This window comes from Pecten maximus, chromosome 16, assembly GCF_902652985.1.
Source record: "Pecten maximus chromosome 16, xPecMax1.1, whole genome shotgun sequence".
Taxonomy (NCBI): Eukaryota; Metazoa; Mollusca; class Bivalvia; order Pectinida; family Pectinidae; genus Pecten; species Pecten maximus.
The window spans coordinates 33507744-33522962 of record NC_047030.1 but is presented as its reverse complement, the minus strand read 5'-3'; the positions used below and the strand labels follow the sequence as shown (position 1 = coordinate 33522962).

Here is a 15219-nt window from a genome sequence, read left to right as displayed (position 1 = left end):
TAACATCTTGTTCCATATGTATTTGTCATAGCTTTACTGGAAAATATAGTCGATTTCAAGAAATCGCTATGGGCGGTTCTGCAACAGCACCTTTATAAACTAAACTTCTAAGCAAAAATCAGTCAACTGCTCAATAAATACTGTTACCAGGTTATCAGTCGGGAATATAATTAGTAGATGGACGTCCCTGAATTCTTACGTCAACCTTTTTTTTTTTTTTTTACATTTCCGGAGCATATATTTATCAGTTTGGGCAAGAATAATGAATTAGGGGGTGAACATCAGTTGCATTAAGGCATTGTACAGTGCCCTAGATAAAAGAAGCACAAAACCTTATATACAGAGTTATTACCTTTTTATTTTTGTCTCTAGAGTATAACTTTGTTTGCATTAGAGATGGTGAATTGTCGACAAAGAAAGATAATATCATTGTGATTTAAGACACGGTTTGACTGTTGTATATTTTATACTATGCCTATGCCAAGAGCTAAATACTTAATGCTATTACTATTCTCCGAAAATTTGAAATGCTTGTTGTATCTTTTAAATTTAAGGTAGACAATGATTAGCATTCAGGAAGATATTCTATCATTCTAAATTCGGAAAGACAGCAAGAATTCGCCTTAAAAAAACGTCCAACTCTCCAAACGGTAACCTCGCCCTTTAAAGTATTTTTTTATGTAAATAAGCATTATGTCTGGCATTTGTCATGTTTTTTAAAATGTTTTACCTTTGATGGAAGTATCGTATTCGTCCGGAGTTTCAACAAATCTAGCAGGTCTAGTTGACATAGGAGAGTTTCCCTGGCACAGGAGCTTTGGGCCGTCTGGTGCAATGTCAGTGGTTTCGTTATCACAGATAACCTGATTTTTATCATTTCCCGTTAGTTCGAGCTCAACATATGATGAACAAAACATGGCTAAGATCAAAAATCCCTTTTGAGGTCGTGACCTTTTTCTTGGTTGTCGTAGCAGACGATAGCATGTGCCGATTGTTGGTAAACATCAATGGCTCATCTATGATCAGGTTTACTTGACAAAAGTGCCCTAAGAATCGGTATAAAACTCAAGTTAACCCTATTTACCGAAAATCACTTCCAATTGGCACATACAGCGCTGTGTGTGGTAGCTGCAAAATATTCTTTGTATGTTCTACAAACTTATATAGCACTCCATGAGACCATAGCAACGAGGACAGCAGTGATTGGATAGGCTCCAAGTTTGACTATGTCTTGTCAAGGAGAGACCGATGACTGTGAACTATGTGTTACAGTTAATCACTTTGAATTATGCCTACCTGTTGCAGCTATTTTATAGAGTCTAGTCTAACAATTTAAAGTTTAGTAATATGACAGTGTTTGGCAAGATAGTGTTGGCAGCAAGTTACCACATCCATTACTAATAGGTTCCATCACAGCATATCAACGACGAACATGAACCCGAAAGTTAAGAACACAATGTATATAAAAATAAAAATGTTAGTGCCTGACTAGAACAAGGTTCCTGATATCCAATCCAATTGCCACATGTTTATATCAGTACAATTTTTAAAAATCAAAATTATGGCAGTTAACAAAATAAAAGGTAAATGTGGCATTGTATTCCATAAATTTTGTATCGAATGGATATATCGTTTTTTATGCATACTGAGGTTGAATTGGAGAGTATTCCATTTCGAGTACTTATTCTAATCAAATGGAATGGCGCAAATTGTTTTGTTAGTTTAAACAGTGAAATATTTAGTAAATGATGATGAAAATAATAACAATAGAAATACAAATTATGCCCCTGCCGCTTTTTGTTACACATAAACTATTTTAAGGATAACACGTGTCCCTTAAGATGTGTAATTTACGGAAACAAGCTATATGGTAAAAGAAAACGGTTGGTTAACAGTCCAGAGATAGAGGAGGATATTCAGATTGATCGCGAGTGTGCCAAAAATAGAGATGTTTGAGGATCATAAAATCATTTAAATCAATTATCCAAAGTATCTGCAGTGAGGAACAGGTCAAGAAAATAGCAAAACAAGTTAACAACAAAGGCAGAAGAATACGAACAACAAGCCAAACATCAAACATCATCGTGTCTAGATTAAAGGAATAAACCAGAGTAGAAGACACCGCAAGAAAAATCGGCAGATGAGAAGTAAACAGGAGATGCTCGGAACATGTAAAATGAAAAATGTTAACAATGTAGCAACAGTTTTCCTGGCATTATAAAAGAGGAGGAAATCGCTCAAAAATACATGTACCTTGGATAACAGCAAGACATATAGTAGGTAGGAAATAAAGTCAGGTAATTAGTGTAAAATGGCTTAAATTTACATCACTGTCTCAGAAAAAAAATTATGTTTTACACATGTTTTCAGCTTTTTTTTATGTCTTTGCTGTCTTTATGGTCAGGGTATACACAGCATTTGTTGGGGTACTTCTAAGGCAGATTAAAAAGTTTCCGGAGGATTGGCATACTATGGAATGATCATCATAAATTAAAAAGTTCCATATATGTTTTCTGAATCAAATTTGGTGGTATTTAACGCAAAAAAGTTGTTTACTCCGGGGATGGGGCTGAGGTAGGGTGGGCAACATTCACTTGTTAATGACACCACCTAATATTGCGGAGACACAGTGAAAGAGGAACTCTAATAAAATATATCCCAAGCGACCACCATCAGCAACAACAAGAAATACTTTCTCAATACAATAACAGAAGAGCAAATCTCTGGAAAAGTCTACCTCAAACTGACGTATCTACATCACGTAAAAATACTAAACAGCTCAAATAACAATATAAAGCAATGTTGTGCACCAGACTGATATCTAATATCAATGTTTTTAATTCACAGTTGTGTTATCATAGGTGTTCTACATGTAGTAATATCAATTTGTGGAGTCTGGTATAGAGGACCAGTCCTGCCCCAGAGATAAATTTATCTTAATAACCGTATTTTGCATCGTTGCCCATGATACTAAACTAAGTGAAATATGCCTTCAAATAAACCGTTAATACCTTTATGCAATATATTTACAACGTGCTTTCATCTTTCAAACAACTTTTAAACAACTGTTTTAAGATTGTGTGTCATTATAAATTATATGCCAAAATACACAATTTACAGATAAGAAAAAACTCCAACATAGTTAATTGTTTTCCGGGAGCATTCGTCAGTTTAACTAATATTCCCATCCTGTCGCTATATTACCGAGTGTCAGTATACTCCACAACAGTGTACACTCGATCATAGCTAACCATCCATCCGGGCCCCTTGGTAGTCCGCACGGCTACACATGTGACTGGCTGGTGAGCGCAGTTGGTGACATACTCATGCAACACGTCATCAGAATCAACAACGCCAGACTAGGCTTAATCAATCGCTATAAGAATATACACTGATAAACTCGGTTAATTATATAACCTCCATTATAGTTTCAAAAGGCAGAAAGAAGATGTCAAATCAGGCCCGAGGAAACTGGTCCAACCGACTGGAATTTCTGTTTTCGTGTATTGGAGTCACTGTTGGACTCGGAAACATCTGGAGGTTTCCTTATATCTGTTACAAAAATGGCGGAGGTAAGTTTAATTTTACAATTGAACTACATGTATTCGATTTATAGCTTATGTGAATATTTTGGGTACTTTTCTCATAGCCTTACCCACATATACGTTCTTACGCTCTAGGGGCGCCCTAACCGTCTAATCCACCTTTACATCTCTACGTTGAAAGTGCCAAAGTCAAATCCTCACATTGTTTTCTCTATTAGATATTTTTCATCATTTCTATCTTGTCACCATACCTACTCATACGTTTAAGGGGCTTTCCGCACAGTCAAATTCACACCAATTTTAAACATTTAGATGATTCGCTTGCAAGCTGCGGTTTATGAATCTCTGTAGTTTGTCAATCTTATCATCATTAAGTAGCGTCTTAAACGCTCATTCATTTATATGTTCCTTTGTTTCAGGTGCCTTCCTCCTTCCGTATTTCCTGTTTTTGTTTCTGATTGGCACGCCGTGTGTTTTCCTACAGTTTTCCTATGCGCAATACTCAAATATCGGACCGGGAAAAATTTGGGAATGTTGTCCGTTGTTTAGAGGTATACAGACCTATATTAAAGGAATGATGTGGTCATTCTATTTCATTTTTAATTTCTTTTCATCAATACTGTATAATATGCACAAGTATATGCTATATCGTGTCATTATAGTGTTATTATGAACAGGCTACAAAACATTATTGATTTTATGCAGGCGTTGGCTACGGAATGATGACCCAGACGTTTATAGTTGGAATGTATTATGCAGCCATCTTGTCTTGGATACTCTATTATTTTGGAAACTCTTTTTCATCCACCACCCCCTGGGCAACGTGTGGTAATGAATGGAATACCGAAGTGTGTTTCACTAGAACCCAGATGAATGCAAACGGAATCGGAAACAGTACCATTTCGATAAACAACACAACTTATGATGTCAATGGCTACATGAACATTACACGGAGAACTTCAGCTGAAGAGTTTTGGGAGTGAGTGAACTGTTGTTATATATTCTTTGGAGAAGTGAATACATATCTGTGTACAAATTCATAGTGATATCTAAATCTAAATATCTAAATATGACGCTTTCCGATGTTAACATGTGTAGTTTATATTATTATGGTGTGAAAAAGTAGTAGTTTATATATGAGCTTCATATTAAGATTATCGGAGCTTTGTATGAGCTCTACAAGTTGTAGGAATTGTGAGTGTCCTTTTCAGTGTATTGGTTTCCAAACGCCCATTATGCTTGTATTTGCAAAGGCACTGAGTTTGTTTTAAAATTCGCTTATGGCACAAAAAGTTCCTGACAAGGTTGTTGTAACACGTACGCAAGGATGCTTCAATCAGAACTCTTTTGCTCCTAAGCACACAGCAAAGGCATCCAGATACATAATTTTACTATACTTGGGCTATTGGAATATTTCATCACAGCCGAATCAAAATGTATCATCTTACAGGAAGATAACGATGGAAATTCACTCAACCCGTTATGGATGGATTTATCAGAGCCTTCGCCTAACTCTGTTAATGAAGAGCGTTCACCTCTTCCTGTGGAGGTAATGTTTACTGTAGCTTCGCCTTACCAGGCGGGGAAGATGTTACTAGAGGATTCGCGCCAACCTCTAGAGACAGGGTCTAGTAGATACGTCGCCTTACTCTATAGGAAAAGTGTTTACTAGACCTTTACTCTGCCGCGTCATCTGGAGAGAGTATTTGGTACACTAGACCCTTCTTTTAAACCTGTGGAGGACGTGATCACTAGGTCCCCCACTCTGAGGTTATCTTACTAGAGTCTACCCCTCACCCTGTGGTGGTTGTGTTCACCATAGCCCTCGCCTCATCCTGTAGAAGTAGTTGTTGCTAGAACCTCCGTATCATAACATGGAGGACATGTTTACTAGAGCCTTCCCTCACGTAGTGTGGGGTCTAAGATTCTTTATTTCTTGTTTCTTTGTTCCTTTTATCTTTTGGTTGTCTTTTGGAATCTATGGGTTCCATTTGACATCCATATTGACTTGCAGAATCAACTGCACATATACTTGCATCGGGAGCGACACAAAATCTCATGTGTTTACATTTTACTCATTCGCATATCCTAAGATGACTTGATAAACTGCTTTATTGATAAAGGTGTTACTGATTACAGGAACAATGTTCTTCAACTGACTGAAGGTATCCAAACACTAGGAACGATTCGCTGGGAATTATTTATTGGGGTAATAGCCATATCCATCGTCGTCTTTCTTTGTCTTATCAAAGGAATTCACTCCTCAGCAAAGGTATTATAAGAAACTTCAGCACAGCTTAGAAACTGATTCTACATCGCAATTACAATATTATGTGGATAATAATGTATTACTTTTCCTTTTCATGTACTATTTCCGTTCAACTCCAAAATATACAGTGAACATTTTAGTGCAAACGACTACGTCATCATTTGTTCAAAAACTCTAGAACAATACATATGTTGATTGATAAACTATGCCTTTATTTCCCGTCGCCAGGTGATGTACGTGATGGCAACAATTCCTTACGTGTTCCTCACAGCTTTGTTGGTCCGGGGTCTTACACTCCCAGGGTCCTTACAGGGACTCAAGTACTACATGGTGCCCAGATGGGAGGAACTCCTCAAACTATCAGTAACTATCGATCACTTCTCTCTGACTTCCAAACTGTTTATTCAAATATGTATCCGTCGTCAAACTCAAATTAAATTCAATAATGCTCGGTGTTGTGTTGCACAGGTTTGGGTGGATGCCGCCGCACAGACATTCTACTCACTAGGTCTATCTTCTGGAGCTTTGATCGTATTGGCCAGCCACAACAATTTCCACAACAACATCTATAGGTAACGTTATCCAGTATTGTGACATCACAAGTTATATTCTATTGACTTTGAATACACACCAGGTTGCTTAATTTTTATACCACGTTAATCACTTTTGACCGCATACATGTATGAAAGGAAATAACAGATTATCCCTTTGAAACCCTCTACGGTTTTAAGATATCCCAGTGTATGTATCCGTCAATCAACTAAGTAGGAAAACTAGTTTAAGCTTTGAGTTTACGGACTTTTATTCTTCTTACTGTTTCGGTGAGTAGCCTCCATCGGAAGCGACACATTTACCCTATATCAATGGTCTGCTAGTAAAACCTTCATGTACATCAAATAGATCACTAAACATTTATTAAATTAGATCAGATATTTATAAAGCCTTCGACACGTGCCAAAGTTCGTCGTACAAAAATGAAGCTAATACTTAGCAAAACACAAAGTTTTGACATCATGTGGTGATTTAGTGACAACATCACTATATTTTTTATAAGTTAATACACAGTGTGTTGCAATGCCGAAGTACTGTCCAGCGTTATACCGTCTGGTGTTTCTTCTTGTATTCTTTTTTAATAATCACGATTCATGTATTTTGTTCATACATCCAATGTTGTTACGGTCCTCTAAAGAGCAACTGCTCCAACAACTTCGCATGCTAAATGCTGTAGATGGAACTGCATTTTGTTTGTGTTTGTTTCTTATGCGGGCTGCTAGGACCGTGCCACAAACTGTCTGACACTTTCCCGCCATAACGGGTGTTCTCTCTGACGTCACCCTCAAGTATAAGCATGGAAAATATTCTTTGTTTATAACTGCGTGCTTCAACCGATAAAATAAAATAAAAGTGATTAATCATAATATAACATATAATGACTGAAATTAACGCGATTTATGGTAAATATTTCCAGAAACCCAATGTCGTTTTTACCTCATAAATGTCGCATAAATAAAATCCATTCCTTAAATAGATTACATTTGCATCAGTGGAATTTAAGGTTTTGAAGTAAAAATACCGTTTATAGACTTCAACCGAGAACATTATTTGTGTTTTTTTATTGAAAATTATTTTGTTTAAAATCAACTTCATAAGTAATGAGCAAAGTTTTTTTAAGGTTTACACAAATAGTGCATAGGTATGTTTACGCTTCTATATTTGTTATTCATATGTTGCTCTTATTATATCAATTCTAGGTTGTAATTACGCTTTTGGTTGTGGTAGATTATACTGTTGATTTTATAAAACACATAAAATGAAAATAAATCAACATCTTTATTTGATTAAATTGTCAACATTAATGTTTAGACTGAAACTGAAAAGGGAAAGTAATAATAATAATTAATTAATATTTCCTACGCTTTATTACAGTAGGTAATACATGATAGTTCAAAAATCATTAATGTAAGAAAAACTATACATATTATATAAAAAAGTTATTTTACAAATCATCGTTGTCAGATAAAAAATATACCTAATATATGTATAAATATGTATATTTGTTACAGGGATGCTATTATAATCCCGATGTTTGATGCCTTCACCAGCTGGTTCGCTGGATGCGTCATATTTGTAACACTCGGATATATGGCACAGGAGGCCAACCTGCCAATGGAAGATGTAGTGGATCAGGGTATTTTAGTCTTACATCACTACGTGACAATAATATCTAGGATTTGTTTTGATGTCACCATTGAACAGTGTATTTAACTAATGTATCACTATGATATCAGACTTTTATTAGTAGGGAGTCTTTATAGAGACGCTACCACAATTGTTGCAGAGGTCAAATTGCTAAAAGCTGAAAATAAAACAGTATGATAAATGTATTTTCAGGTATTGGAGTGGCATTCATAGTATACCCCGAGGCCTTGTCTACTCTGCAGCTCCCTCAACTTTGGTCTGCTCTCTTCTTCCTTATGTTGTTTACAGTTGGGTTGGACTCGCAGGTAAAATTCTTGAGACTTCTAAGTCACATCGGGGTGTGCGATAAAAAATAATAAGTAGTTAAAATATTAATGCAGAAAAATAAATATTAAGTGACATAGTAATTACCTACTAATTTGAACATAATATTACTTACCTTCTTGGTGGTTAAGTGCGGATGAATCGTTTACTGCCGCTAAAAGAATGTAAACCTACATACCGTTTGTCCTATCATGTTTCTAATATATATTAGTGCAAACGATCAAGGCGCTGTACTACAAAGTTTAACATATGTCTTGGTGACTGTGTTTCCTCCTTTTAAATTGGTTTGGTTAAGCATAGTTTAACGTCTAATCAACACCTAAGGTCATTAAATGAGAGCCGTCCTTGTGTTCGAGATGTATGCGTGATGTGTATGCGTATGTGGTTTAGGAGGCAGCGGTATTTATGTAATTGGCACCTTGTGATAAAGCGGAGATGATGCCGACATTATAGTGCTATCTCACTGAAGCATACTGCAGGTCACCCCACCCGTCCACATTATACTGACAATAGGCGAACCAATCATCACACTCCCATAAGGTTGAGCGGCAAGATCATTTGTTGTGAATTGTGCGTTATAGTTATGGTGTTATTTGTTGTTGGCAGATTGTTCACATCCAAATCCTGTACACAGGACTAACAGACAAATGGCCGAGTACATTCGGCCGTCATGGAGTATTGACTCTAGCTGTCATTCTAGTGATGTCCGTGGTATGCGGTATAGTATTCGTCACGCAGGTTTGTACATCAGATTATCCATTATCTATTGTATTAGAATCGTATATATCATGTTTTATTTGTCCAAAAGAAGTCAAAATTAGGTTGCAAGAAATATATTGTGTTCATTAAAACACAAGAACAACTAATTTATATCAATTTTTGAAATTGACGGTTTTTGTCCGTTGGAATAAAATATCCTCGACAAATTTTGACCATTCGCTTCCAAATTAACGATTATAGTCTTTATCATAAAATTTAGGAGGAAGAAATCCTGCATGAAATGTACATGTGTATACTCTTAAAAAATGTTAACTATAGTTATCAGTACATTTCATCGTTTTGGTAATTTGAATCCTTTAAATATTCTTCCTGTTTTCAACATTTAGTCGCATGTATCTGTCGATCTATATTAAAACAATTAGGCCCTTTTTAGCTACATATGCTTATGTCTTCAGATGTCATTGTTATTCTGAAACACCAGAGGTATCACAGAAATACAGTACGAAATGGTATTAAACAGTTTAATAAAATAAAGATAGTCATCTTTGGGAACGATTGTTCAAACATATACGAATTTGAAACTAAACTAAACTAACATATTCGTTAAACAGAATTATTGTACATTGGTCTGATATTAACTTTATAAAGAAAACATTACAAATCAGACATTAAAATCAAGAAATTGGTTGTTTGCCCAATATTAAGACATGTTTGTTAAAAATATATTAATATTTAATCTCGTCTTGCTGCCAGTTGTATTGAATTCACAAAAATGCATATCGGGATACATCATAACACATTTAAAGGCATAAGAAAAGCAACAAATATAATTTTTATATGGATAAATTAGCAAGGAAGTTTAAATATCAAATAAATCCAAAATTTTCTGGAGATTATGTAACGGTGTGAAATTTCTGTCATCAATTTTGATGATTCAAGTTCATTACTGATTAATCGAAAAGATACACCACGGAAGTTTTCAATTTTGACAAAACGATAAGATTGTAAAATATATGGTAGTTTCATTTCATCTTTACAGCGTACACGTTAAAATGTATATTAGATTGTATTAAAAAAGCAAGGCTAAATGAGTATTCGGAAACTGTTTCATGGTAAACAATAGTGACAACTGTTTTGATTGACTGACATCAATCAAACTGGATGCCAGAATCTGTCAAGTACGGAACTGAAGTGACAAGTTAATTACCATATATATATTTGTTTTATAGCAACGACAAAATAAGACGGTTAGGCAATATGCAGTTCTTCAAATTGTTACCGTTGGTAAAAGATAATTTGCATCTACCATTTGTTAATGTGATAAATCACGTAAATGATTAAAAGTACGCAATTTATTATTTTTTTTTGTGATATCACTGCAAAACTCTCTACATATGGACGTCTTTTTGAACGACAAATACTCATTTCATGCAGCCGTAACGTTGATTAGAGGAACCGTGTCACACCTTTTGTCTGGCCTTATGTTTTATTGTTTGTTTTTCCATGTTTTGTTTGTCTTATGTAAAACCGCTACTAGGAAGACGCATTTCAGAAGAGAAAATATGTCGCATGTTAAATAAGAGATAAGGAATAATAAATATGTATCAATTGATAACTAATATAACGGCGGTTGCTAAATACGGTTTATAAAAAAATGTATAATCCTTGATTTGTTTAGAAGAACTCCCATCGTCTTGCCTAACGTTTTATAAAATAGCCAAATAACCGAAAAAACATAATCAAGTTACATAACAAAAAAGTGATATAGCTACTTATTAGAAATAAGTAACATAACAAATAAATAATGTAAATAAGGATGGAAATGATATCGACTGGGAGGTCATTTGACATTTTCCTTACTTGATCAGCTGTAGATACCTTTTGCTGTACTTGACGACATTTATTTATAGTCTGTGGCGATATTTTTGTATTATTCACATTAGGGTGGTATGTACGTAATACAGCTGACAGACTGGTACCTTTCGAGTTTGTCAATCTTGTTACTGGTAGGGACGGAAGCGACTGTTTTAGCCTGGATATACGGTACGTAGTATATAACCACGTTTAAACAACTTTTAAAAATCATATCAGAGTATAAAACAATGGGAGTTCCGATGGCCAATCAACGGTCGACTATTTATACTTATCTTTGTCTGAAAACATTTTGACAATTGTAATAATTAGATATGAATGTCTTCGTGAGCTTATGGCATCGCATGCTGAGACACTAGTATGTCCAGTGAATGTAATGCAGTCGCTATGGAAAAGGTGATTCTGTCCAGTAATTTGTTGAAATTGGAAAAAAAAACCCGGTAGAATCGACCAGCTAAAGTATGCAGAGATGTTCATTAGACCACTACTTGACTACATTGTGGATAAGTGTACGAATCATCTTTCACCAAATCTGTTTTGCCATCATTCAAATCAATCATCTCAAGTATTCCGTTTGGGCTCGTTTCTTCAACTCGTTAGGATTAAGACCCATATTTTGTACATAATTAGCTGTTCCACTAAACGACGCTTCCGACCAATTTGGACCAAGTCCTGTCATTCCTACAGAAGAAGAATTGATTGATAGGATTTGGTATAATCCCGTATTAGACCAGGCCCCTCATGCCAATGTGGACCAAAACGAGCGTTGATACAATTGCGTCTTCTTCATCAATGAGCACTTAAGACAAATGTTTACATAAACGTATTTTCTAAAGAATTGGCTAGATTTGCCTTTTTTAGGACATGAACATTTCATGGACGACGGACGAAAGACGACGCGCCTTTACGTTAGTTCACTGACTATTTAGATCCGGCGAGCTAAAATTCATACTTATTTCCGGTCATAATGTTATAGCCTGAAATTGAAAAAAACAACAATTTCATCAAAAATACAAGTAGGAAAATAAAGTTTAGAAGAAAGAATTTCGGTTTTCTTTCATTGGTTTCAGTACAGTTGACCGGTTTTCGTATTGAATTAATTGTTATGGCAGTGCGATTGACTATTCACAGGTACCGACCGTCTCTATAACGACATCGAGACAATGATTGGCTACCAGCCTAATAAGCTATGGAAGGTACTCTGGAAGTTTGTCACACCATTTCTCTGTGTTGTGAGTATACATTGTAGCTGTTACTCAATACTATATGTTTGTTAAACACATTTTAATACAAATCGCATGCCCTAAAATGTCAAAACTTTGGTGTGATCACCTTGAACATCTTGTAACTGAGGGTTCCCCTGTACACGAGGCACCAGTGTCAAACAATACGCTGAAAACCTTTTAGAAATGGGTGGACGGGCATAATGTCAGTTACGTCCTCTTATCTAGGCGTTGTGGCTGATAGGTGTCATCAATCACCAGCCAGTGTCCTACGGTTCTACATCCTACCCTGCCTGGTCTATAGGAATAGGCTGGATTATCGCTTTCCTGCCATTGATACCAATACCGGTGACATTGTTCCTTACTCTGAAGGGTCAGCAAGGTAGTCTAATGGAGGTAATATATGTTTTTTTACCCAAAATATATCAACATTAATAATAACATGTAAATGTTCGGAAAATATGTTCTTGCTGACCAATAGGCTTTGCTTTCATGATGTTTATACATTACTGTAATAGAATGACCTCTGAATACTCTTCACTTAATTTCCTCCGTGAAAGTAAAAGGTCGTGTCGTTTTTCGTCGATGGTGGAAATGCTACCAGCGAAAGGATTTTCTCTGTTTGTTTGGGTTAACGGCCAACGGACAAATGTTTTCATTTAGGGCAATGGCTTTTCATTTACTTCCTTCTCGATATGGACAACCTGTTATTAGCGAAGACAAAATAAGATAAAATATTTTTCTTAAAAGAAACGATGAATAGATTATGAGGACTGTTCTATTTATATGACGTCAAATTTGCACGGAATTCAAAAGAGCGTTCATATCCTTGGCTCGAAAGAAAATATTACGAATAAGCTTTCTTCAACTATCAAAAATGCTCTACTGTAAAAGGAGTGTTACTCGAGAGGAAACTACTGATACATTTTAAAATCAAAGCACTTTTCATTGTGTATTGCATTTGCATATTCTCGATATAATACAATAATTGTAATTAAAAAAAACATAACTTTAATAACTTTATACACTTCTTGATATCATATCTGGTTATTTATTACGATGACCTCTTTATACTGTACATTTACCATAATCTGACAGTCCCATTATAGATAAGTAATGGATTTGGGCTATCATTTATATATCGTTCATCACATCTCCTATGAATTCAACGACATGGCCATCAAAGGAGGAAAAACGTATCTTAATCCTACACGATAATATAAAAATAGGGGATTATTGTATATCATACAGGAGCAAAATTTCAAGACCACATCCCTATGTGGCATCCGAAACTATTGTCGCTTGTTCACGATCATGACATCAACTGTATTTTTTCTGTTACGCTCAAAATATCACTGATTCAAAAGATTCTTATTATAAACAATATATTTCAATATACGCAGAAAATAGCATAAATAATGAAAGCTGATTCAAGTTAAAAATAGACTTTTTTTTATAACGACGTTAACTTCTTAAACAACCAGTGTTTCTCCTTAATTCATAAACACAGAATTATGTTTGTGATGGGTTCATGAAATGGTTGGTGGAAATCAATTGGATCGATGATATGTATTTTAGGATTTGATATGAGTTTAAACGAATATCTGATCGTACACCTTCGTCACCTTGATAATATCCATAAATACTTCAAAATATTACCATTACGCGACACATTTCAAAGCATGTATGAACATCACAGAACGCAATCGAGCGCATTCCTTGCTTACATTTACATGAACTATTATCAAAAGTCTGTTCTGTTTCAGAGATTTGCTAAATCATTGGAGCCAACTAAACAATGGAAGCCAGCAGTTTCATCGTTCCCAGACGATGAAGATGTTGAAATGCAGGTTAATGAATAAGATAGCTTTATATGATTGACGGACGGTTTGTTTAACTAACTTATTATGAACAAACATATTTTTGGCGAAAAATTGGATTAAATGCATATTTTTAAAAGTATATTATCATAATGAAAAGGGAGTAAAATGATTAAAGAGATTAATCATTAATAAGTTGGATTATGTAATATGTTTATAACGCCAAAGGGAGTTGTTAAAAGACATCATAGTCTATATAATTGATCGAAGTTTTTTTTCAAATAGGTAAATAATGTATTGGAATAAAAGGATCTTTATATAATTTCTATATCCGGGACTCGAAAAAAATTATCACGAATGTGCATCAAAAAGGAACTTTCTATACGTAAATAGAGTGTCATATGCATGGAATGTCGGTCGATCGTCTCGTTTTAAAACGAACGAATGAGTACGATATGTATGTTCTGTGAGGAGCCGGGAGAAGTCAACTTCCTCAGTAAGATCTTTTCGACTGTTTGTTGTTTGTCTCGAGAGACAAATGTTGTTGCCACTTACCTTAACAGTACACTTGACAGGTTTGTAATATGTAGATGGAAGTTTGATATTTTTTGTTGGAGATTTAAAGCATTTGTCTCTTGTTTCCTGGTAAGACATAGCGCAGAATCCAAAGTAAAGTTATTTTGCGTTTGTCTCAGATACGAGATATTTGAACAAAAATGTCCAGTACGAGAGTGTTTATAAGATATCGTAACTGTAGACTTTGATGGAGAGGCAGAGTCAGAACAATTGATTGCCTTTTAAATGTGGTGTAGGATGCTTCATCAGAGTAACAGTGTTGTCATACTGTTCACTGTCGTCAATAGGAACTCAATATCTGGCCAGTTCAAGGCAGGATGCCTATTTGTCCGTAATATAGATTTCGGCGTGATGTTATGACAGGTCGCTTGATTGTATTGACGGCTGTGATAGAATCCGTCTGTGCTTGTCGGCACCTGCCTTGAGTTTTCGTTGATGTTTCATATTTGTTGATTTCGATGGTGTTGGGACTAGTTATGATGTTGCCTGTTTGGTAGATAGTTTCGGAGGTTTTCAGCGAGACCGAATCTCTGGTAATGATATGGCTAAACATATGTCATTTGCATTCGTATATTGTCTTTGGAGCCGAGCTTCGACTCAGTCTTGTCAATGTGGTTCTTCGACATCAGAAACAAGGATATGCTAAAAGCAATGAACATACTTTCCTTTAA

General features: G+C 35.4%; 1 protein-coding gene across 1 annotated transcript; it reads left to right on the top strand.

Moving 5' to 3' along the window:
* The first annotated feature begins 3448 nt into the window (after nt 1-3448).
* LOC117344783 (sodium-dependent proline transporter-like) lies at nt 3449-10108 on the top strand. Its single transcript, XM_033907607.1, has 10 exons — nt 3449-3572; nt 3965-4096; nt 4251-4524; nt 5685-5817; nt 6043-6177; nt 6283-6386; nt 7878-8002; nt 8206-8318; nt 8944-9075; nt 10097-10108. The coding sequence occupies exons 1-10, from the start codon at nt 3449-3451 to the stop codon at nt 10106-10108; spliced, it is 1284 nt and encodes a 427-aa protein (XP_033763498.1).
* Nucleotides 10109-15219: the final 5111 nt, after the last annotated feature.

What these genes read in the sequence shown, in the direction of transcription:
- LOC117344783 (XM_033907607.1), top strand. Translation starts at nt 3,449, where the DNA reads ATGTCAAATCAGGCCCGAGGAAACTGGTCCAACCGACTGGAATTTCTG. An exon ending in ATGTTGTCCGTTGTTTAGAG is followed by an intron (nt 4,097 to 4,250) that starts GTATACAGACCT and finishes GATTTTATGCAG; the next exon opens with GCGTTGGCTACGGAATGATG. An exon ending in TCAGCTGAAGAGTTTTGGGA is followed by an intron (nt 4,525 to 5,684) that starts GTGAGTGAACTG and finishes TACTGATTACAG; the next exon opens with GAACAATGTTCTTCAACTGA.